Source organism: Eumetopias jubatus, unplaced genomic scaffold, assembly GCF_037043125.1.
Source record: "Eumetopias jubatus isolate StellerSeaLion01/CBP00866 unplaced genomic scaffold, mEumJub1_p1.0 scaffold_10, whole genome shotgun sequence".
NCBI classification, from domain to species: domain Eukaryota; kingdom Metazoa; phylum Chordata; class Mammalia; order Carnivora; family Otariidae; genus Eumetopias; species Eumetopias jubatus.
Genome location: NW_028274816.1, coordinates 33,478,274 through 33,503,822, shown reverse-complemented (window position 1 = coordinate 33,503,822; position 25,549 = coordinate 33,478,274). Strand labels below are relative to the sequence as shown.

At 54.5% G+C, this 25,549-nt stretch overlaps 1 protein-coding gene across 1 annotated transcript in view; it reads right to left on the bottom strand.

Moving 5' to 3' along the window:
- Positions 1-25,549, bottom strand: part of CMIP (c-Maf inducing protein) — a 227,869-nt gene that overhangs the window by 74,444 nt on the left and 127,876 nt on the right. The window contains exons 2-3 of the mRNA XM_028092692.2: positions 11,568-11,693; positions 140-190 (exon numbers count right to left, since the gene is read on the bottom strand). Of these exons, the coding sequence (XP_027948493.1) occupies positions 140-190; positions 11,568-11,693 (177 nt within the window). The remainder of the gene's footprint in view (positions 1-139; positions 191-11,567; positions 11,694-25,549) is intronic.

Here is a 25,549-nt window from a genome sequence, read left to right as displayed (position 1 = left end):
GAGGCTCCTCAGCTGAGCCGTCTGGAAGGCAAGAGATGTCCGCCCTCACACCTCTGGGTAACAGACTAGCTGTGAGCCCGCAGGAGGCGGCCCGAGACAGAGTCGGCCGCCTTCAACGAGCCACCGAGTCAGCACTTACCTTCCACTGCAGAGAATGGAACCACTGGTCTCGAAGGTAGCTGTTGGCAGCCTGCAATGACAAGAAAGGACAGTGAGGTCCAGTCACCGGCTTGCAGCATTTCAGAGCACAAGCACGTGGGGCCCAGCCTGCTCTACCCCGCAGGGTCTGCTCTGCAGCCCTCACGCAGGGATTCACCCAGTGGAACCTCTCGGGTACAAAACCAAAACAGAAGCGGCTACCAGCGGGATTTTCCTGCAGTAAGACATCACTGCCACTGTGTGCTTATTTTGCTGGGTATCAGTGACTCCAGACACTGGTGGCTGGAAGCATTCACTGTACACATATCTTGACTTATTTAGGATCACGGGAGGGGCCGGGATGAATGGAAAGAGGGAGGCATGGTGGCGGGATGCTGGGGGTAGGAGCGGTTCGGGCGCCTCCTTTCCACCAGGCGCTGCTCCAGGTGCCTGGCATTTGTTAGCCACACATTCTGTTGTCAGTTCTCACGACAGCCCCGTGAGCTGACTAGCACTATGCCCATTTCACAGAGGGACAAACTGAGACTCCATGATCTCACATCAACTAAGTACACTCAAATGCAGGCAGGCAGGCTTCAAAGCCGGTGGGTTTAGCCTCTTGCCAACTGCAGAAGGTCAGGGAAGAAAGCACCTAGCCTTGAACTCAGGCCGACCCGAGTTAAAAATCACCGCATAGGGGGCAAAACCTTCCCAGATCCACACCACCCTCGTTCACAGACTTTGGCAACTCGGCCTGGCTTTTCTCATCTGTAAGATGGGGCCAGGGGCCACGAACTCTGACCTTGCAGGAATGTCGTGAGGACTGGGAATGATTCCTGGGGAGCACAGAGAATCAGGCCTGGCACACAGCAGGTCGTCCCCCACAAATGTGGTCACTGCTGTCGTCACCAAAACCATCATTAGTTCCTCTCAAATAAAACGTGGCCCGAGGAAGGCCCAGCCAACTCTCACGAATGCCCCTGCATCAGCGCTAGGGCCCATGCGTGGACGGGCTTGTCGGGTCCTCGCAAGTCTCCCCTGGGAAGTTGGTACTCTCAGCATCGTCACCCCTAGGGTACAAATGAGGAAACTGAGGCTCAGGGAGGTTAGGAGCTTTCCCACAGGCTCACAGGCAGTAGGTGCGGGGCCAAGACTTGAACCCGGGCAGTCCGACTCATGCTGTAAACCATAGTTATGGCATTCCAAGTTTTCCACTGACCAACCCCAAGGGCAGAAATGCAGTGTCTGTTCTCGCCTGACCCCACAGCCCTCTGCTCCAAGTTGACCCTGACCTTGACAGTCCAGGGACTCTCACAAAGGCCAGAGCCTCTTTGCAAGCATGAAAGTCCAACTTCTGTCCCCACCCACACGGACACGCACGTACATGCACAAGCGGTACAACTTCAGGGCCCCCCTCTGTCCAGGGGATCCAGGTTCCCCGCCCAAATTGTTGATGAAGCTCAGCTGCTCTCCCAGGGCAGAGTCTGGGGCAATCTCTGGGCTTGAACAAATGAACCAGCTCAGTGGCCGGTACGGCGGGGTATCAGGCTCCTGTGGGCAAACTCAGAGACTCATTCCAAATCTCAAACAGACTGAGACCAGCCCACGGACACAAGGCAAGTTTGCACCTCTGCCCTGAGTAGGGAGCGGGCCCGGGGACACCGTCTGTGTGATCCTGGGACCTCTGCAATGGCTGAGTCTCCAACAGACCTGGGTTCAAGTACCCCGAAGACACAGAGCCTGCACCACCTGACTGGGGGAGGTGGGAGACCAAAGGGGAGTCTGCCACAGGACCAGCAGCACCCCAGAGAATCTGCGGCTGAGTCACCTCCTCTCAGTGCTGACCTAGCTCTGTGGTCTTGTGACAATTCTTGTTCATTAGGACGATAAAATATACCCCATGCTGAGGGAGAGCGATGCGAAGATCCCAAACAATGAGATAATCCCTGTAAAATGCTTACTTTGCTCCGTGCCTGGCACGTGCAGACACCCTACAAACTGCGGGGCTCAGGATCCGTGCAGCCACGGCCAGTGGGGTGGTGATAAACGTGGAATAACAGGTTTTCCAGAATAAGAAAGCCCTGACCACAGCATGAGCCACCCTCAGGGCTATAAACGATCCCGCCTTGGCCGATCCCAGGCCACCCTGGACCAGAGCTGGAAGAGATGAGCAGGATGGGCTCTCAGGAGCTGGTACCGGCTGGTATGAGCCGGCCCCAGCACACGCCCAGTCTGTGCTCTCTCACACACCAAGTGTGCCAGAGAGAGGGGCAGGTGTGGGAGGCCAGATACAGGACGCCCGAAGATGGTCCGCACGCTGATGCTGGTGAATACGTTACCTTAGGCGGCCAAGGGGCTTCGCAGATGTGAGTCAGTTAAGGACCCTGAGATGGGGAGGTTATTCCCGATTATGTGGGTGAGCCGCTGTCATCAGAAGGGTCCTGAGGAGGTTGGAGAGTCGGACAGATAGCAGAGGCTGGAGGGATTTGGCCACAAGCCAAGGGGCACCAGCAGTCTCTGAAGCTGGAGGATGCAAGGAAACACATTTTCCCAAGAGCTTCCAGAAGAACTAGCCTGCTGACACCTTGATTCTAGCCCAGTGGGACCCATGCTGGACTTCTGGCCTCTAGAACCGTGAACAAATAATAAATTTGTGTTGTTCCGACGGCTACGCCTGTGGTAATTTGTCACAGCAGCCATGGGAGACGAGTATGGGAGGTATGGCCACACGGGTTTAGGGCTGATTGGGCTCTTCTACTGGTTCTGAGGGAGCACCGTGGGCCCGGGCAGTGCCCGTAAGGTGTCACTGGCAAGACTGAATGGCCAAGTGAGGACGAAAAGGAACACAGAGAAGACAGGAGGAAGGAGAGGGGAGAAGTGCATCCGTCCCTCTTCTGTGCCCACTGGCCCCAGCACAGTGCCCAGCAAATACATGTCCCTGTGTGACCACCACCGTATCCCCAGGACCTGGGGCACCAGGTGGCCGAGCGAGACTTGCTGAACGAATGAATGAACAAATGAATGAGTGGACGGTGAGCTCCCTGAGGGCAGAATCTTGTTCCCAAATCACCAGCGCTGAGTAGCAGTGCTGGCGCAGTCAGGGCTGGTTGCACAAGAACGAACGAACACAAACAGCGGAGCCCTGGTCGTGAGTAGTCGACGGCGACTCCCTTCCTTTGCCTCGGCAGCCTGTCCAACACAGACCTGTCTCCCTCATAATCTGGCACAGCCCCTTCCCATTCTGGGGACCTCCCCGACATGGGAGCCCCTGGTAGGGATCTTTAAGGGGGTCCCCGGCCCCTGTCTTGGTTGAGTGTGAGCAGGTGATCTAGGCTGCAACAAAGTAACGTCAGGACGAAGGAGGGAAGAATTCATGATGAGGCAGAGCAGTGTCATCCTGTAAAGGTGAATGCTTGGCTGGGACGTGGTCCCACCACCTGCCTTGGCTCCAGTCCGTTTTCCAAGCCCGTTCTCCAGGCTCCCATCAATCCTTCTAGCATATTCCTTTGCTGCTGGCGACTGCCTGGGTCCATTTTGGCTGCTTACATCTGGGAGTCCTGACCGATCTGTACGGCACCACTGGACCCTTCCTCCTCCTCACAAATGGATGTTCCAAAGCACTCTCTGTGCCATTGCTCCTCCTGAAGGAGCCAGCCAGCTCCCAGAGCTGCGGCTTCTCCTGGTTACATCTCGAGCCCGCCTGGGATCCCCCGCAGGCAGTCTGGCTCTGCCCAGACCTCAGTGGGCGGCAGCCTGCTGCTGAGCAGGCATGGCCACACAGATTTCCTCTCCTGCCCTGGCGCCTGGGACCTTATCCCCAGGTTTCAGTTGGGTCCACCGTGTCCTGCCTTTCACAGCAGCCTCGTGGTCTAGGAGGGGAGGAGGGTGTCTGCAGGGACACAACCCCATCTCACCTGCCCTGGTCACCTCGGCTCACAGCCTAACCTTCCAGGAAGAACACCCTGCACGTTCCAAGTCTTCCCTCGTGTGGGAGAGAGCGAGCCCCCTGGCTTGCGGGACCCAGCTGCCCTGCCGTACCATCCTCCCGTGGGTGCTTCAGCCGGCGGTCGGCGTCACGTTCTGGGAAGAAGGCAGCTTTGGGTCCAGCGGAGCAGCTGGTAGATCCCAGCTAAGAGCTGTGTGACTCTGGACCAGCCCGTCCGTAGCACGTGCCCGGGAACCTGCCTCTCCGCGGCACAGGCCCGAACTGAGATCCCGCAGCGCAGTCACACCGGCCGACGTGACTTACCAGGCATTGAGCACAATGCTCTGCACGCATCCCTCTGAGGTGAGGAACTGGGGCTCAGAGCAGGTGGGAGGCCCCCGCCCACCCCTGGGAGCTGCCCCAGCCTTGCCCCTGAGCACACCGTCACCCTCACTGCCCGGGGCTCCTCGTCTGGCACACACGCCCCTCCTTCTGTGAGCCTGAAACCCCTCGTCTCCCGCAGCACCTCGGCTGGGACCACCCTCCCTCCTCTGCTTCCCTGCACCCCTTCCCACCACTCTCAGAGCCCCATCCTACCCCGGCGGTTTATCGGTCGCACCCACAGGACTGGGAAAGGAGGCCATGTCCAGTCCGGGGAACTGCCGCCTCCTGGGTGAGGCTGGTGTCACAAAGTCCACCCAGTGAACTCATCACACCAAGGCGAAGAGCGGGGGTACCGTCCAGGTGTCCAGGCAGAGACAGTGACCGTGTCCCACCGCACCTGCCGGGCCCACCACGCCCCAGCACGACCAGGAGGAGGGGTGGCCATAGTCGGCCCTCCGCCCTCCAGGCCGGCTGCCCCTGCAGGAAGACCGGCGGCGGTGGCCATTATAACAAACGAGGCTCTGTGAGTCGAAGGCTCAAAGGGCTTTCAAGGATCACCTGGTCCAGGAGTTCTCAGTTTTTTGGGGATTTATGGGAACCTGAAACCCTTTGAGAGACTGAAACAAGCTGAAGATTCACACCCGAGTAAGGTGCATATTTGTACATACACACACACACACACACACACACACGCAGGCAGTTTGGGAACACATCACGGACCACGGGTTAAGGAGACAATTCTAGCCCAACCTCTCTGTCCCCACCATGCTTCTGGTGAGCAAACTAAGGCCCAGACTTGCTGTGGTGTCATCGGCGTCCCCCCCCCCCCCACGTTTCCAGCTCTCCTCCCAGCACACGGCAGGACTGGTAGCCACGGGCTGGCTCTGGCCGACAAAGCACGAGCCGAAGTGGCCTGCGTCGCTTCCAGGGGAAGCCTTTGGGAGCCGGTGCACTACTTAGCAGGGGCCCTGGCCTTTGCCGTGGTAACCAGCAACATTCCAGATGGTGCCGGCTCCACCACCAGTGCTCCCAGCTGACCCACGGTGACTCGCAGCCTGAGTGAGAAATAATCCATTGTTGTTCTGAGCCACTTAGAAGCTGGGGCTGCTCGTCGCCGTAGCACAACCTAGCATGACCTGGCTGGCCTTGCTCTTCATCTGGCTTTTACACAGAACATACATCCCACCAGGGGCACTCTGCCTTCACCACCACCCCCCTGCCGCTGAACAACTCATTTACTCTTCAGGGCTCACCTGAAATACTTTCCCCTCACCATCCCCGACCACGTCAGGTGATGATGCCTCATCTAACAGAACCACAGTCTTGCAATTGCTCATCTCACTGCTGTTCCTTCTCTCCAGGCTGTGAGCTCTGTGAGGTCGGGGACCATGTGTGACTTATTCACCACTGTGTCCACAAAACCCCGAGAGATGTTTATTAAGTGAAAGGTTGGCTGACTTGTCAAATGAATGATCGGATGGATACATGGATGGATGGAGATTGGTTGGGTGGGTGGAAGGACTGAAGGATGGATGGATGATGGATGGGTAGATGGATGGACAGATGGGTGGACAGACAGATAAATAAACGTATGGGGTGGGTGGATAGCTAGATGGATGGATGAAGCATCACCCATTCTGCTCACTGAAGAAAATTTCATGTGCAGTAAAACTTCAAGGGAACCGTTCAGCCCTGATACCCTCTCTTCCCGAAGGTGTATTTGATTAAGACCAAGAAATAATCATGGCGGTCTTTTCCTGAACACCTACTGTGACCAGGCACAGTGCTAGGTACCTTACACGTAATAACACTGAGCCTCACATCGTCCAAGGAGGCAGGGCTTATGACTCTAGTTCACAGATAAATCATTGGCCCAGAGAGGTTATTGCTGCTTGCCCAACGCTACACAGATAGAGCCCGGTGGAGCTGGGCAGGGATGTGGGTCTGCCTGACCACACAGGCTGTCCACCCCTGAACATGAGAGCCCCGTGCCTGGGCTCCACCAGGCTTCCAGGAACTGGGCTGGGAAATCTGAAGGCATTATGCTGGTGAAAGGGGAAGAGGAAGGACTTGGGTCCAGTTCCAATCTCCAGGAGGCCCCACCCCGCAAACAAGAGGGTGGACCAGAACTTTCCTCCAGAAGAGGGGAGGCGCATCTCTCACTGACGGAGCCAGAGAGGGTGGGCTATGAGCTACTCCTTGCTTTGGTCTGTCTAGTTTTGAAGAAGGACGGAGGCTGCTGGGGGACGTCCAGGATCTCGGCGCAGGCATCTTTAAGTGCCTTCCAATGAAAGGGAGAGTGGCCTGGGCTGTGTCTGGCCCGGGGGACGCAGCGAGTTTCTGCACAGAGATTCCATACTGCTGTGTGGGCAGCCGAGCCAGGACGACGTGGCCCCACGGGACGCGGGACATAGCTCAGAGTCCAGAGGGTCACTCGATTCAAGCATGGGAAAGAGCCCCTGGAAACAGGCAGGCCTGCTCAGGCCAGCGCCAACTTCTCCTAGCGATAAATCTTTCGAATACTGGAAGGGCCCCGTTCCAGGCAAATTCTGCCTAATTTCCTCTTCTAAAGTTGCCAAGTTCTCTCTCATTGTTGTATTGTCTCGAGAGGTGAGAAAAACAGCCAAGGGTGCACTGTGGGTGACTGTTCCCAAGTTCTCCTTCCTGGCCCAACTTCTTAGGGAAAAAACAGCACGTGCTTTTCAGACCGGAAAGCTCTTTCTCGCCGGCTTCCAGTAAGAAGGGAACCCACCCTATCTTTGCCGCTGCCGCCTGGCCTCTGGAGATCCTCTCGGGAGAAGAGCCAGTCTCGGAGACCATCAGGAAAGGAGAGTCTCCTTGTTCTGGTTCCGCCCGAAACAGAGCAGGGGGCTCTGTCTACTTCCCATAGATGGGCGGACACCCAACCGCAAGGCCAAGATCCCCAGATGATCAGCGCCACGGGGCTCGTGAATGCTGGCCACCCCACCCCACGGGCCGGCAAGGAGTCCCCCAGGACGCTTTCGTCGGGCCGTTTATGTTCTTATGTAGTTACCTCCTCACAATGAAACACCAGCACAAAGGGCGTTAAGGGGGTAAAGAAGATAAATAGGTCCTTTCTGCACCCCGGGATTCTAATAACATGGCATTAGGGAGCTGACGCTGAAAAACACAAAAGCATCCAGAAACACACCAATTGGACCAGGCTGGGAGGCTGGTGCCTTTGTCTGGCAACTCGACCTGCTGGCAGAGTGCTCGGTGTCTCTGGGCTGGGAGAAGGCACGCTGGCCTAAGAGCAGCTCTTAACCTTCCCTGAACTCGGATAGGTCAGCTCCCAGGGGTCTGAGTGAGGCACCGATTCAAATTCTAACAAAGCAGCTTTGTAAGGAGGTCCCTGGGAGAGGGACAGAGGTTGGAGAGGGAGGAACAGAGGGAGGAGGAGACACAGAGGGAGTTGAGTCGAGAGGCACAGAGAGAAGGGCTGGGGTGGAGAGAGGCCTGGAGAAAGACATCAGGAAAAAGAAACTGCAAGAGAAGCAGAGAGCGAAACACAGCCAGAGAGAGAGAGAGAGAGAATGAGAAAGACAGAGAGGGACAGAAAGAGAAGCAGAGAGAGAGGGGGACGGGGGCACAGATGAGGCAGAGAGGGGGAGAGAGAGAGAGAGAGAAGGGGAGAGGGGAGAGAGAATGAGAGGGAGAGGGGAGGAAACAGATTCACGTGGATACGGAGAAGCTGACGGAGACCCCCAGAGCGAGAGGCCGGCAGGTGAGGGTGGGGACCCCTGCAGCCCCGACACCACTCTTGGTAGAGAACAGCCGCGCACGTGCAGCGAGACAGGACCCTCTTCAGCGACGCTGGAAGACTCCAGACCCGCGGGCGCTGGGAGGCTACCTCCCCCCGCAGGGAAGCAGTGCGTGGAGCATGGGGTCAGAATGAAAAGTGCTAGGGTCCGGCCCCATCCAGCAGAACTTTCTGTGATGACGGAGGCGTTCTTCATCTGTGCTGCCCAATAAGCAACCACTAGGTCCAGGCGGCTACCGAGCCCTGGAAATGTGGCCAGTGGCCCTCGGACCTGCATTCTTCATTGGACGTGATACGTTACAACGCAGACACCCCGTGGGGCCCGTGGCTGCCATCGGACAACACGACTCAAGGCATCTTCATCCTCTGCCGACCAGAAGCACCCAGACGGAGCTCGTCCCGTCGGCCTTGTCCCCCGGGCACACCTGGGCGCTTCTCGGTCCTTCCTCCACCCACAGCAGGGAGGACTGCTCTGTCATGCCACCGCTTAGGGGACTGTCACCTGAACCAGGACAAACCCAGAGCAAAGCATCCCGCCGACTGTCACAAGGGCACGTGAGGCAAGCTGTGCCTGGCCCCTCAGGGCAGCAGCCTGGGGCACCAGGTGGCCCCCAGCCGCCTCGCCGTCACACGGGCCTCCCAGCCCAAAGTCCACCCCCAAGATGACTCCGAAGCCATTTACAGCACGAGACAGCCACAGACAACCCATGAATCACGGGAGGGGGGAGGAGGGTGATGACGAGAAGGAAGCAAGGTGGAAGGGGATGGAAGTGGCAGAAGGAGAGACTGAGGCGGGAGAGGGGAGCTGCACCCACCTGGGCTCCCCGAGTAATGGGGTGGAGGGCTGCGTCTGCTTCCCCGTCCCAGCTCTGAGTCCCACTCTCCTGCTCCAGCCTCTGTCCACGGAGCCGGAGCTGGGGGGGCAGGGAGCGAGCGAGCGAGCGAGCGAGCGAGGGGGATGCTGGAGCAGGCCCGCCTGGCGGCTCGGCAGGGGGAGCTCTGACGTGAGGCCACTGCCGGATGCAGCCCCAGCCAGGCGAGTCATCACAGCCGGCCCGCAGCCACGGCCTGGGTTAAAGGGACATTCCACTGCCAGGCAACCCCCATCTCTCCAAGCCTCACTAATGTTCGGCCCCTTGGGGGGTATGCTGCCCCCTCTGACCCCAGAAGCAATGAGGCCCTCCTGCTGCCGAAGCACCAACCACGACATACCCAAGGAGATGGGGGCTCTGGGCCCTCCGTCCTCCTGCGGGACTATTTCAAGGTTCCCCTCCCCACCCCTGCCTCCCTCTGACACTCCCATATTCAGCCCTCTCTGCCCTGCAACTGGATGGAACCCTCCATTGTTCCCTTCACCACTTAAGAGCTTTCAATAGCTCCCTACTGCCCTCAGGACATAGCCTTGGCTTCTTCACTAAGCCAACAAGACCAGTACGATCTGGCTATGACCCAACAGCTCTGGACACATCCAGGGGGCCCTGAACATACCTCTCCCTCTCCCACATTCATGCTTTGCACCCGCATTCCCTCCGCCCTGAGTACGTGCCCTCCATCCTGGCACACTCCTACTCACCCCTCTACACCCAGCTGTAACGTCACCATCCCCGGGGAGCCTTCTCTGGAATCCCGAGACCGAGTGAGTCACTCCCTGCTCTGGGCTCCCAGTCCTCCGAGATGTGCCTCTATTTTAGCTGTTGTCTCTGCAGCCATGTGTTTATAGCTCTGCTCCCCGGAGGGCCCTGGACCTCTTCAAGGACGGGGCCGAGGGGCTCATTTGCCTCCCCACCCCCCAGCACAGGGGACAGACCAGCTCAGCTTCTTCACAGAACCCTATCATTGCCCCCCCTGAAGAGTCCACTGCTGCTCAGGCCCCAGCCCAGGCGGGCCAGGAGGACAGACAGAACTCTGCTGGCTGGAAGTGAGGAGGGAAGAGGAGAGAAAAAGAAAGAAAGAAAGATGGCCGGGTGTGGAGGGTGCCAGAGTCAGGAAGAAAACACACAGGCAGGCATGGTTTCGGTGCCCTCCAAAAGATGACGGTAAAGAGCAGGATTTTTCTAAAGAATTAGCTGTTACAGTCAGCTCGTTGAGTCCCGCATTCCTCAGAGGCTGAACTGTGTGCCTCTTGGCTGGAACGCTGTTACACAATCTAGTGGCCGCTTTGGAAACATGTTTTAGGGAAGCATCTCTTTGGGCTCAGGGCAGATTTCCCTGGAGTGACAGAAAGAAACTCTTCCTAAAAGAAAGGCCTGTTCTCCCAACAAAGAGAGTGCATTCTCTCTAATGAGGAGTCTCTGACTTGGGGGTCCCTGCTGGAAATTGGGATGGCTCTGCCTGAAATGATAAGGAACATGTCGCGTACATGTACTACAGCAATTTTTTCCGCCACAATTCCTTTATTGGTGGACCCACCTCTCCCCGACCATAAGGTCTTGGTAGGGCTATCAGAGTACACAGCTGCCTATGGTCAAGGGTGGGTATGTAACCTAGCGTAGGGCATTCCCTGGGATGCACGGGACTACAGCAGCACCAATCAGAATTTTCTATGAGATTTTATAGGAAGATACTAGAAGGAAAATAGGCTCTCACATTTTTAAAAGGACCGAAGTCCATCCTTCCCATGCACGGAGAGACCCTCCCTGACAATGAAGTCAACACACAGAAGCAGAACCAGGAGATGGAGAGAGAGAGAGAGAGAGGCACTGAATGTTAGCATCATTAGACTCCTGGATCAAACTATGCCCGAGAGCCTCTCTTAGACTTCCCATTTAGCTTAATACAGTGACAGCTTCAAATTCTTTTTGCTTCGGAGAGTTTGAATGTTTGCATCATTTCCAACCAACAGCCCTGATCGATACACACAAAATGCAACCCTACCCAAGGAGATATCTCATATTTCTAACAGAGTCTCAGGATTTAGACCAACAAGAAGAACCTCCTCCTCACTTGAAGTATAGCAAAATGTGGCACCCATTGCTTACTTGCTTCTCTATAGCCTTTTAAGGCCTAACAACATGGCTTTGAGCCTCAGTTTCCTCATCTGTAAGATGGAGATCAGAAGAGCTATTTCTCAGGTTTGTTAAGAGAAAAAAAAAGCATAAGATATATAAAGCTCCTGGGCTGGAGCAGCCACGCAGTAGGAGCTCAGTCTGTGCACATTCCCTCTTCCTTTCCCCCAGAGGGCCCCAGTTTATACCTTTCTTATGTTGGGGAAAAAAAGAACCCTAAGCTAAACCACCTTTCCTCCTGGTGGTTGGCTGTCTTTCTCTGAGGGAAAAGAGGAGGGTGAGGGCATAGGGGGCAGGGCAGAAGAAACTGCTTGTTCATGTTTGTTTCTCCTACCTGCAGTAAGACCGTTCCCCCAGGAATCGTGAGCTGTAAACAGTACTTCGGGGCGTTCTCCCAGGACAGCAGCTGAACGTCCTCAATAGCGCTGTAGGAGACTGAGTTTTCCATGTACCCAGTTGGCTGCAGAAAAAAAAAAAAAAAGAAAAGAAAAAGAAAAAAGAGAAGAAAAAGAAAAGACACACATTGGTTACAAGATCAGGCACAATATCCATGTCTCAGAAGAAGGTTCCAGAAAACATCCCCACTCTGGCAACAAGCAGACTGGTACAGACACTGGGCAACTCCGGGAACCAAAGGAATTCCATCTTTCCTGGCTGGCAGCCTCCCAGCTGGCGGAAACGGGTCGTGGTGGAAACTTGCCCACATGTTTGGGGGTGCAGAGTCGGGACTGGACTGGGGGCACCTTGAGGGCAAAGCCTGTGCAGTGTTCCTCTGGGCATCTGTGGGGCCCAGCACAGGGCAGAGTGTGGATCTCTCCAGCCCTCACTGTGGCCAAGCCACCACCTTCTCCTGCCCAGAAAGCAGTCATAGACCCCCACCGGTTTCCCTGTCTTGTTTCCCTCCACAGATGTGCACTCCCCACCCAGCACCCAGGGCCACGTTCCACGTCAGCACACGCGATCCCCTTATTCCCTGCTCAGTGTCCTTCCACAGCTCCCAGTGGCCCAAGCACGAAACCCACATTCCCGTCCACCCTCGCCAGGCCCAACGGGTCAGGACCTGCTCCTTCCACTAGCCCCACCTAACTTTCTTTTTATCATCTGCACTCCCCAACAGCCTACCCTCCGATGGCGTCGCAAACTCAGCCTGCCCCTTGTCCCAGAAAGGTTGTGGCCTGATCCCTGGCCTCTCTTCTTCTACTGTCCAGGCCTCAGGTGCACAGGGACTTCGGGGGGCCCTACTACCCTCCAGACCCTATAACCCACCTGGTCACATCCCTCCCTGGACCCTCGGTGCTCCCCACACCCTATTTAATTATTGTGGACTGTGTGTCACCTGCTGATGTCTGCCTCCTGGCCAGGACGCACCTCGGGGAGGTCAGGCCCATATGTCTGTCCTGGCCCCTGCCCTCTCTCCCCAGTGCCTGGCACGTGGCAAGGGCTCAACAATTTGTGTGGAAAGAAAAAAGAGTAACAGCTATCATTGGTCAATGCTGGGGTGAGGGTGGGGAGAGAGAAATTCACAACTACTTCACTGCTGAGTAGGCACCAGGAGCCAGGGGGATGTACTGGCCACCAAGTCCCAGCAGGGTCCTTGTCACTCTGACCCCAGGAAGCCATACTTGAACAGAATCAGAGGCAAGTGTCACATAGCCAAAAAGGCAAAATGTAACAGCTAACATCTCCCAAGCCCTGACAGGGGCCGAGCACTCCCTAGGTAGGTGACAAGCACTCTCTCCTTCTATCCTCACAAGAGTCCCACGGGGCAGGTGCCAGGGCCATCCCATCAGACAGATAGGGAAGCCGAGATGTCCTGTGACTTGCCCACAGTCAGCTAGCTAGGAAGGGGGCTGACCAGGCTGAACCGGGCTGGTGACCCAGGAATCGGTGCCCTAACTACTCTGCTGAGCCGCAAGCAAGAGGGGATGCGATTTGAAATCCACGGCCTGACAAGTTCGTTTTACCATCAGGATTTAGGACCTCCGTGAGGCTTTAAATGTCCATTTCCGTCTGCCAAAGTGGAGATCCAGTGGTGGCAATGGTGGCAGTGGAGGAGGAGGAGAGGGTTGGGGGCATGAGGTGCCTCAAATTTCCCTGATACGATCCGCCACCAGGCTCAGGAAATAAGAGAGACGGATCAATCAATTTGCTCATTCATTCATTCATTTGATGTATCTATTAGACACCTCTTATGTTACAGGCCCACATGCCAGGGGTTAGGGATACAGCCGTGTCTAAGACAGGAGGCCAGTGGCGCAAAGAGACACAAATAAACAAAACAGGCAAATAAACTGCAAATGCTTCACTCAGATTCCAAATAGGGTGCCCATGGGGCTAAGAGCTACGGCACCCTGGAGAGGTGGAGGAAACGTGCCAAGGCCCAGGGGTGGGAACAGGCTGGGCATGTTTGGGGAGGAGCAGAAGGCCAAAGGGAGGAAGGCTCAGGTAAGAAATGCCTTGGAGAGGGGGGCAGCCACTCCCAGAGGGACCTGTGGGCCCAGCCTGGGGTCCTGGTGGAGGGCCGCAGGGGGGACAGCCTCAGGAGGACGGGGCAGAAGCAGGAACAGCCTGGAAGCTCCTGCACGGGTCCAGGCAGTGCAACAAGGCTGCTGGCGGGTGGGGGGCGGGGTGGCAGCCAAACTCACCCCGATCTTCTCACGGGGGCAGGGCCCACCTCTCGGCGCCAATCGCCGTGGCCACTGCGTCGGACTGCGACAGTTACACCGGCACATCCCAGAGGCAAGTGTGCGGGCTCCCCTCCCCCTTCACCCTATGCCAGCACCCCGGGCACTATTATGCTGTCCACATTCTGCCACCAGTGACTCGGCTCTCACAGCACATCTTGTCCTGAGGGTATCGGCGAAACCAGGGGTCTGGAGGGTGGGTTATACATTCGTTTTCTGAACCCACGTTCAAATATTTATTGTCTGCCGCTGCTGTCTTCCCTGCTAGTGTTCCAGCACCAGAGGAGCAAGAATTTCCACCTGTTCTGTTCCAAGTGCCCAGACCCTGGCATTTAGAAGCGGATCATTATTTTCTTAATAAATGAAGGAAGAGGGGCGCCTGGATGGCTCAGTCTGCCTTCGGCTCAAGTCATGATCCCAGGGTCCTGGGATCGAGCCCCGCATCGGGCTCCCTGCTCCGCGGGAAGCCTGCTTCTCCCTCTCCCACTCCCCCTGCGTGTGTTCCCTCTCTGGCTGTCTCTCTCTCTGTTAAATAAATAAAATCTTTAAAAATAAATAAGTAAATGAAGGAATATTGTCCTAGATGAAAAAGCGTTCATCCACGTACTACTTACAGTCACTACACATAACATCCTTGGGAAGGTGGCTTTTGTGATTCTTTTAAAAATCACATTTAAAAATTAAAAATAAATTAATAAATTAAAAAAAGAAATCTGCTTTAAGAAGCAATAGCACCTGGGTACCGGATGTGCCGAGTGCCCTTCTGTATGGCCCACACCCACCCCTCTCCCTCTTCAAGGTCCGCTCAACCTCCAAACTCCAGCCCACTGACCCCTCGATACACCCAGAGGCCAGAGAACATGGGCACCGACGTGGCCACCAGCACGTGTGGAAACTGCCAGACCACACCACACCATGTAAAGAAAGAAAGGCCCATCCCGCAAATCGTTAGGACTTGATCATTCAGACCAAACAAACGGCCGGCCCTGTCTCTGTAGAAGCACACCTTGAGGCCTCGAGGCTTGTGCTTCCCACCAGCCTCCCTGGGGCCTGCGCTGCCCTAGGCTTGCACCAAGCCCGTGGCAGCATGTTCCAGAAGATGACCACTCCTGACAGTGGGCCATTTCCAGGAGGCGGGGCTTGCTAGCCGCCTGCATCCGCCTTTCTCACGACCCTGCTTCAGCTGCCTCAGTGTGGCCTTGATTAGAAGTTGTAACACAGGCTTTTTGGGGAAAGGTTGGGTATAAATAAATACGTACTGGTTTTTAATAGCAGATGTACTGCTTTCCCACTGTTGGACGCAACGCTGGCTAAAAGCAAAATGTGTAGATTCACCAGGACCGGTGTCTGAGCCTCTTACTGTGTGACGTTATGCAAGTTACTGTACTTCTCTGAGCCCATTTCATCCAATGGTAAAATGAGAATTTAATAGACAGGATTATTAGAAGCCTTAAAGGAGATCCAAACTGTCGAGGGCTTAGCACAGCATCTGGAACATTCCAAAAAGCCCAATAAAAGGAACTACTGTGAGAAACAATAAACTTGATCTCTGGGGTCCTCCTCCCCCAGACCCGTAATTCCAGCATAACCATGAGAAAAACATCAGATAAACCCCAACTGAGGGACATTCCTCAAAACATCTGACCAATACTCATCAAAACACAGGAAAGTCTGAGCAACCGTCCGCACCCTGAGAAGCCTGCATCTACAGAGACTGACCACTCCATGCACTGTGGGATCCCCAATGGGGTCCTGGGACAGAAAAAGGACATTAGGTAAAAACGAAGGAAAGTGAATAAAGCATGGGCTTTAAAAACAGCATATCAATATTGGTTCATTGGTTGTGACAAAGGTACCATGTTTCTGTGAAATGTTAACCACCAAGGGGGCGGGTTTGGGGTAAATGGAAACTCTGTACTGCCTTTGTGACTTTACTGTACGTTCTCACACTGTCCTAAAATAAAATGTTCATTAAGAGAAATGAATGAACTGCTGCATTTGTTGACCCCCAGGGTCATCTTCCCGGACAGAGCCTAGACAGGAGGCTTGCAAGGGAGAGGGGACGGATTGGGACCGCGAGCCCCTGAATACTGTTCTTCAGATTCAGGTGTGAGCCAGTGCTGACCACGGACCTCCTTCGTCCTAGGTACTTTCGCGCAGCTGGGACAATTTCACAGATAACTGATAATTCCCTGGTAATCTGAACATGATGATCAGAGCGACAGTGGAGGAGATTCCTACATGGGGTAAAGGCTGAGTCAGATGAAAAGGAAAAATGAAATTCTCCTCCACCTGAGGTAAGCCAGGAAATCCAGCTCTGCGAGGTACATTTAAGGGAACAATAAGCAGACTAAGTTATTTCTACACGTAGAAGCAAAGCAAGGCATACTGCACAATTCCTCTCTACGTGACATTCTGCAATGAGCAAAGCGACAGGGCTTGAAATCAGACCAGCGGTCACCAGCACCCGGGGCACAGGTGGGGACCAGTTACCAAGGGGCATGGGGGACTTTCTGCGGTGATGGAAATATTCTGTATCTCCATCATGGTGGTAGTTACTTGACTGTATACCTTTGTCACAACTCACAAATCTACACGCTAAAAGGGTGAATTTTCCTGAATGTAAACTATAACAAACCTAAGAAAGGCAATGCGTGAATATTATAGATAATTTGGAAGATGATGAATGGGAGGCAACCTTTCAGATAAAATCATGCCAAGACCACTCATTAGCACTTTGGTATATCACCTTCTTGAGGATATTTTATACATGATTTTTACAGAGCCCAAGTCATGTGGTACATATGATTTTGTAAGTTGTCTTTTTCTTTTTTCTTTTTTTTTTTTCTTTTTTACATAATGTTACATCACACGCGCCTCCTATATTCTGGACAATAATTTCCAGAACTATCATTTAGTGGCTATAAAATATTTGGCAGCTCTTTATTTTATCACAGCTCCCCCAAACCATGGACAGTGTGGTTGTTCCATTTTACGCTACTATAAACAACTCCACAATGAACATCCTTGTGAAACATGTTTTTCTACCCTATATTTAGGATTATTTCCTTAGGCCAGATTCCCAGAAATGGAATTACTGGGACAAAGGGCAAGAGCATATTTTACATCATTGCCAAATTGCTCTCATTAAAGAGATATTAAGAGACCTGGGGAGCCCTGGCTAAGGCTGGGGGGGGGCCTTCATCCTGGGCTCTGAGTCTCGCTGGGTCCTGCTAGAAGCCACGCTCTGGCCCAGGTGAGTTCAGAGGGACTACCCTGGCCGCCAACTGCCCACGAGATGACTGCAGTGCACGGGGACTGGGGTCCCAGAAGTCTGCAAGCCAGGGTCTGGGCTCCTGGAAGGCTGCTTGCCCATGGGGAGGAAAAGTCGGGGTGCCTTTGTCCTTTTGCTCTGAGGATTGATGAGAGGCTAGTTTGGGGGGGTCTTGGGTCTCTGCCAAACCAGGAAGAGAACACTCTGCTTCTGCTTCTGCTTCTGTTTCTGAGATGAGCTTCTTCTCTGGTGTCCCCTCAATGCTGGATCTGGGCTCAAGACAGCAGAGCCTGGAGGGGCTTCATCAGGCCCCCCAGGGACTCTCAAAGGCCCTCAGAGCTGCCATTCCAAACAGGGCACCTTGGCAGACTTCACACGTCAGAATGGGCAGGGAGTAGGGTGACCAAAGGCCCCTGAAGCAGCACCCCCCCGGAGGCCCCCAGGCTTCACCTCCCCCTGCTTTCCAGGGAGCCAGCTCCCTCCCACCCAACCCTGCCTGCTGGTTTCCATGGGGATTTCTCTAAAAGCCAATGTGAATCATGATGTCTGTGACCCCCAAGATGAGGCTCCAGGCTGACTCAAGGTGCATGTTGGGAAGGTGCCCAGCATCACTCCTGGGAAGGGGAGCAGGGAAGAGGCTCCCAGACCCCAAGAGGAGAAGCAGGTCTGGAAACACCCTCCACGAGCTCACTCCCAAGGCCAGTGGACGTGGGAGGCTGGGGAACCTTGCCCCCCCACCCCAGGGACCTGGGCTGAGAACAGCAGGCTGTTTGTCACGGGGTGGGGGTAGGTGCCACCCCGGTACCCTGCTGGGTGCGCCAGCCACCTGTGCCCGCGTGGAGGCTGCCTGAGTCATCGTGTCGGGGGGACCCGCTCTGCACAGTCCGACTCCACGGGGCACCTCCCAACTGGAAAGAGGAAGGATTCACTCGTGCCACCCGCCCCCTCAACACACACCCCGGCCTCCAAAGAGAGACGGCAGGTCGGAGGACGGGGAAGTCCCTTCCAGACTTTTTGGATAGGCAACGACAACAATAATCATAACGATGGCACCGTTCTCTCCATGGCGGTACCAGAGAAGGGCTCCAGTTAGAGGAGGGGGTTTCAGCTCATCTTCCCCTGCTGCTTGTTAGAAAACACAGATGAAATGCATGTGATATGCCATGAAACGTGGACCACTTCTGGTTGTACAACTCAGTGGCATTTCGTGCATTCACAATGTTGTGCAACTTCACCTCAATTTAGTCCTAAGACATTTTCAGTGCTCCACAAGACGACTCCATCCCCGTGAAGGGGACACTCCCTGTGACCTCTCCCCCACAGGGCTGCCGACCACGGATTTGCCCATGTGGACATTTCACCTCGACGGAATCAGACGGCATGTGGCCTTTCTCTCTGGCTCTTTTCAGGTCACATTTTGGGGGTTCATCCACACGGAACTGTGTATCAGTACTTCGCCCCTTTTTATGGCTGAGTAATGTTCCACTGAATAGATTTGCCACATTTGGTTTACTCATTCATCAGCTGAAGGACATCTGGGCAGTTTTCCCACCTTTGGGGTACGGTGAAGAGTCTGTGACGCGGCTTTTCAGTGATAAGGAAGGATACAAGCTCTGCAAACTCAAGCCTCGTGAAGCCCCTCCCACGCAGAAAGACACAAGCGCCCCTGGTCAACATTTCTGGAGCAGTTCCCCATGTGGCCAGCACCATGCTGAGGACTTTATAGGTATGATCTCATCTCACCATACCGCAAACACTGGCGGGGGAGGGGGCTGGATTTATCCCTGCTGACCCACGTGCTATGGATAAAACAGGCGTAGAGAGGGGAGGACGTGTCACAGACCCCTGCTTTTAAGGGCCAGACCCAGAATTCCATCTCACGACTGCCAGGACGGTGAGCTCAGCCCCATGCTCTGCCAACTCCTCTAGCTGGACCCGGACCCCAGCATGCGTACCTGTGGGCACACGCACGGCAACCCATGCTATGCACAGAGAAGCCAGAGCCTGAGAGGGTGGCAGGACCAGAACCTGGCACGGCCGGGGTCCCAGAATCTGCCCGTCTCCTCCCACCCAGCCGCGCAGGTCCCCAGGCCACCTACAGCTCCACTCGGCCTCGGGGGCAGAAACCCACACGGGCTCGTTTGGGAAAGGCCTGTCAAAATATTTTGATGTTCCCTTTAATCCCACAAAGGGAAAGCTGTACCGCAGAAGCAAAGCGGTGGTAACAATTTGCTGCTACATGGGTCAGTCTGGGCCCCAGTCCCGGAGCAAATCTCCTCAAATGCCTTTCACACTCCCCTCCCCTTGTTTCCATAAACCAAAGATACCCAACATAATTTCAGCCTTCCTGGTTGCCCCACGGCCACTGTTCCTGCCGCCACCCACTGGTGAGCCGTGCTGCAGCCCAGCAATGGCCCTGGGCCGACAGAGCTGTCTGCCACTCCCGTTACTGACCTCTGACTTGGAGATGCTGTGTCTGTTTGAACGGCTTTTCCAACCATTGTCCTGATGCCAAATGGCTACTTCTTATTGCTGCCAGTGGACCTTCCCCTACACCCTACCTCACAAGGTTACTGCTCTTCTGGAAGTACCCACCAACTCTTCTGTTGTACCCATGGAACCAGAACACCAGGCTTGCCACAGCTATGTGCAAAGTAAAAGTAACTTGGTTTTGAGCGAGAAAGTCTCTCATGAGAAAAATACACTCTTCTTGTGTTTTGTGGTGTTTGGTTTAATCTTCTTTTCTTAGTTGTAGGGAATTTAATAATCAAGCTCTGCACAGCATAAGTTATTCTAGAGCAGCACCGTCTGAGAGAACTTACGTGATGACGGAGATGCTCTGTATCTGCATGGCCTGGTGCAGTAGCCTCCTGTGGGCCACTGAGCACAAGGAAGGTGGCTCGGGCAACGGTCACCTCGGGACTGAATGTGTGTAGTCATTCAACACACGGAACTCCTCACATGTGCAACCCACGTGGAGGCAAGGGACATGGCCCTACAATCATGGAGCTTTGGAGACAGGGAGGAGACAGATGACCCAGGAAAATGGGGGACTCTGATGGACTGAAATTTGTGTTCTCCGGGCATGGCACTTTTCACCTGTGCCCCTGGGCACCTTTGACAGCTGAGCAACTGACCAAGTGAGTCTAGAAGGGAACCTGGATGGAGGGACCAGACCTGGCTCCCACTGAGGCCCCGAGGAGCTGGCAGCGGGCATGGATGCCAGGTATCCCTCCCTCTGCCCCAGTGTCAGGACCTCCCAGGCTGGGAGCAACCCTGCTGGCTCCCCGGGCCCACCTCCCGCCTCCCACCTCCCACCTCTGCATGGCCCTTCCCACCTCCAGCAGCTCTCCCGGGAGGCAGGTATTACCATAACCCCCGAGATGGACCAGAAGGAGGTTCTGAGCCTTGACCAACCACACACAGCTATTCAGGACGGAGCTGGGAGGAGAACCGAGACCTTCAGGGTACATGTCCTGGCCGCTGTCCGTAACAGCTAGTGAGTTAGAAATCAGGGGGACGGGGCGCCTGGGTGGCTCAGTCATTAAGCGTCTGCCTTTGGCTCAGGTCATGATCCCAGGGTCCTGGGATCAAGCCCCGCATTGGGCTCTCTGCTCCGCGGGAAGCCTGCTTCTCCCTCTCCCACTCCCCCTGCTTGTGTTCCCTCTCTTGCTGTGTCTCTCTCTGTCAAATAAATAAATAAAATCTTAAAAAAAAAAAAAAAGAAAGAAATCAGGGGGACGACCACAGGGTGACACCACCACACCATCCTCCAGCGGAACAGCTCAGATGGGAAAGACAGTGACCAGTGTTGGCATACAGACAGAGCAGCTAGAATGCTCCAGAACTGCTAAACCACTCTGGAAAACGGTGCATTCCTGTCTGTGAAAGCTGGTCACTTGTATCCCCTGCAACCAGCTGTCCCAACCCTCCGAAGAAACATTGGCATATGTTCTCACGAAGACCTGTACACACATGTTGCCTAAGCACTCTGCAGCCCCAGACTGGGCCAAACTGGAAACCACCCAAATGTCCATCAGCGGAAGAATGGATGAAGAAAGTGGGGTATATTCACCCCGTGGACCAGCACGCAACGAGAAAGAATGATCTACGATGACTACACAGCACGCAAATGAACTGCATGAACCTAATGCTGAGGAAAAGAAACTAGACACAGAAGCACCGAGTACATGCCTCCATTTCTATCAAGTCCAGAATAGACGAACCCCCTCCGTGCTGTGGAGGTCAGTGTACTGGTTACTGGGGTGACCAGTTGTCCGGTTTGCCTGAGCCTGAGAGGGTTTCTTGCAACACTGGTTGTTCAGCACTAAAATCAGGAACGTTCTGGGAAAACCGGGATGAGCTGGTACAATACTCCCCAACTGGGGAGAGCACTCGAAAGATGCCAGAGGCAGCTTCTGGACATATGGTACTGTTCCCAGTCTTAATTCAGGTCGGCGGTAGCACACTGTTAAAATGCATCAAGCAGGACACAATCTGCATGTACGTCATGCTTCGATAAAAGATTTTTTGAAAAATCACAAGTTTTAGAGTCAAATCCAGGCTCCACCCCTTGCCGGCTGTGTGGCCTTGGGTGAATCACTTGGCCTCTCTGAGCCTCCATTCTCTCCCCTGCAAAAGTGAGAGAGTATTCACACCCATTAGGATGGCTAATTTTAAAAAGGGAATCACAAGTGTTGGAGAAGATATGGGGAAATTAGAACCCTCATCCACCCTGGCAGGAACATGAAATGGTGCAGCCACTTGGGAAAAGTTAACCGAGTTTCCACATGACCCCTATGGGGAGTTTTGTGGTGGGTGAATTACACTGCAATAAAGAAGGTAACAGTAAACCTATCTTAAGGGTGCTGCACTGAGTAATGAAATGCGCATCCTGTGCTCAGCACCTGTGAGAACTTGGTAGCGTTAACTCCGAGGGGGTTACACAGGGCGGCTCTAAGAAGGCAGCCAGGAGAGGCGAGGAAGGGAGGGTTCACCTGTTTGAGCTCAATGGGTTAAACTCCCAACACGGTGCCGGGTGCTAAGCAGGAGCTCATTATACCAAGGTGATTATTTTCAAGCCTCAACCAGAAGGAAGAAGGGGCTTTCTGCAAACCTCTCCAGGTTCCTCCCTCACCCACAGATGATCCCAAAATGGTAGGACAGAGATGGGTGCTCTGGCTTGGAGTTGGCCCCGAGCGCAGGGGTGATCAGCCAGCTCTGGAAGACCAATGCCAAGCAGTACCCCATCTGTTAGATACCGCCTCCCCCAGACTCACTCATCCACACCCTCTTGCCCCATCTCAACCAAGCCCTCCATGCCCAGCCCACCTTGGGGGCCTGGGCGGGGCCGCCTGGCACTGGAGCGGGGGTCCCCTTTTCCTGCGGCCCAGATCTTGGCAGAGCAATGCCTGGAGGCTGGGCCGTGAGGGCAGGGCCAGCAGGGGCAGGCCAAGGCTGTTCTCCAAGGAGTGCATGTTCTGGCTCATTAATCATGAGCCCAGCCATGGCAGCTACCCCCTTTTATGGACAAATGGCTCCAGAGGTTTAATGACAGAGGAAGAAGTGATATTTCCATGTTCGGACTCTCCAACCTCAGTCACCACTGTGGGATGGAAACCTGAGTCCCCGGGGCGTGGTGCTCCACATCCGTGCCACCGGGCACCTCGACCATCTGAGGAGCTCATCAAGGCTCTTTGAGGGCCGCGACACTGGTCAGCACATTTCCGCCCACCAGGTCAGGAAATAATTTTAGGGAGCAACAAGAGTTGGCGGCCACAGGCACCATCTTGGCCTATTATTCTCCACAAGGCCCCTGGCGAACGGGCACTGCTGGGACCCCCATCTCGTGGAGGAAGAAGGGGAGGTTGGGAGCGGCTAAATGGTGGCCCCAGGTCACAGCTGGTCAGCGGAAAGTCCACATCGTTGACTTAGAGGTCAGATCCGTATCCTCTGTACCACGTGGCCTGCCCACCCTGCCGGACACTGGCCTGGGAGCACCAAGATGACCAGGGTGTGCCAGAGTGGGCCTCCTGATGGGAGGCGGGGGGCAGAGGTGTAGATGGGTAACAACACACAACCTGATAAGCACTATAATTGAGAGGTGTAAGGTACAAAGGACAGGGGGCGGGGAGGAACCCTTGGGGAAGGCTTCCCAGAGTGACCTTTGAGCTGGGTCTTCAGGTGGGGAGGGGAGGGCCGGGCACTCCCAGCAGAGGGAATGGAAAGTACAGAGAGCCCCGAGTGTGGGGACCCCAGGCTGGGAACAGGAAGTTGTGGGATGAGCGGAGAGGGTCAAGGATTCCTGAGGGGGCCTGAGATGGGACCAGACCGAGGCACAGCCCTCCACAGCCCAAACTTCTCAAACTCTTGGATTTTCTCCCTCTCCTCTCCTTTCTTCTTTTAAGTTAAGGCAGACATATGAACAGTCAAGTGCATTAAATGTGGACGTGCACGGGTTTTACGTGTCCAGCGGGATGTATTCTGGGGCAGGCTCAGCCCTGCACAACCACCACGCACCACCCAGGTCAAGATAACAGAGTGCCTACAGCCCTCGAGCAGGCCCCCCAATATCCTTCCTGCCTGTGCTACCTGGAGGTGTCTCCGTCTGGCATCTGTCACTATAGGTCAGTTCTTGAACTTGTTACAAATGGAATCACACAGTAGACGGGCTTTTGTGTCTGGCTCCTTTTGTTCAGCATGCTGTGGGTGCATACGTTTGGGGCTCCTTAATCGCAAAGTGGTGTTCCCTCCTAGGTAGCACGGATGTCTATGGATCTTTGGTTGCTTCCAGTTTGGGCTACTGTGTATAAAGCTGCTGTGAACACTTTTGTACATATTTGGGGTGGGCAGAGCAGAGACAAAAGTATTTGGCTAAATACCCAGGAGTGGGATTCTTGGGTGGGCCACAGAGTAAAAAAGTAAAAAAGCTTATATTTAAGCCCAACAGACACACGTTTGCAGGGAATCACAGGCAAGTTTTATGTGACAACAAACTCCTTTGCAGAGCCTCTGTCACAGGTAGTTACGCCTCGGAAAGGACAAAGCTTCCTGAGTTGGGAGGACGGACTCAGGCCTGTGACAGAGCTCAATTTTCTCAAAAGGTGGAGCGTGTCTACCACAGAGGGGACTTCTGAGCCCTGTGGGAGAGACAGCACCCTTCTCAAAACTAGACTCAGAGCCCATAGAGGAAGTGGTGGCGAAACAGAAACTTTGCAGCTACAGCGGCAGAAAGGACCAGCTCTGCTCCCCTGGGTGTCCAGGGTGCTCCCCGTGCTCGGCGCAGATGCTTTTGCAAGAGGAAAGGGCGCGTTTGCTCAAGATCAGAGCTCTAGAGCTCCGAGGGGAAGGCTAGGAACAGCAACTGTAGTTTTCTTTGTTAATACTGGTAGTAATTTAACTCAGATCACACACCAATGTCAGCAGGCCTCGCTCTACCCGTTTGGTGTTCCAGATGTAAGGAGACCAGCAGGGATCAGACAGTGAATTTTTAGGTCTTTAAGAACATATTCTAGTTGATGGTGTAATTCAGCTGCAGCAAAACTGTGCCCTGGGACAGCCTGGAAACAGGGGCACCTGCCTCTGTGTCCTCATAAGCCAGGCACACCTCATCCCTGGTAGGGGTAGCTTCCCGTGCACTAAGGGATCTTGCTTTTCAACGTGTCACATTAGCCCACGTCCAGAGGAAGTGTCTTGATCAAGGACCATTTATGTGCCTCCTATGCTGGCAGACGTTTTCCCACTAACTCCTCGGAACAACCCGTGAGATTGGTGCCATGGGGATCCCATTTTACAGCTGAGAACAATGAGGCCCAGAGAAGAGAAATTACTTGCTCTAAAGTCATGTACCCAGTTATTAACGAAGCCAGGACTGGAACTCTAGCCCTTTGATCTAATCCAAAGGTCGGCAAACATTTTCTGTCAAGGGCCGTATAGTAAATTCTGTAGGCTTTGTGAGTCACAGTCACATGGTCTCTGCCATAAGAATTCAGCAGTGCTGTTGGGATGTGAAAGCAGCCACGGACAGTACACAAATAATTATGGCTACGTTCCAATAAAACTTTATTGAGGGCTTATTTTCAGTCGGTTAAGCATCTGCCTTTGGCTCAGGTCGTGATCTCAGGGTCCTGGGATTGAGCCCCGTGTCAGGCTCCCTGCTCAGTGGGGAGTCTGCTTCTCCCTCTCCCTCTGCAGCTCCCCCTGCTTGTGCTCTCTCCCTCTCCCCTTCTCTCAAATAAATAATAAAAATCTTAAAAAAAAAAAAAAAGACTTTATTGACAAAAGCAGGCCAGGGCCAGGTGTGGCCTGGGGCCCTAGTTTGCCAACTGTTACTGTGAACCATTCCAGAGCATAAATATA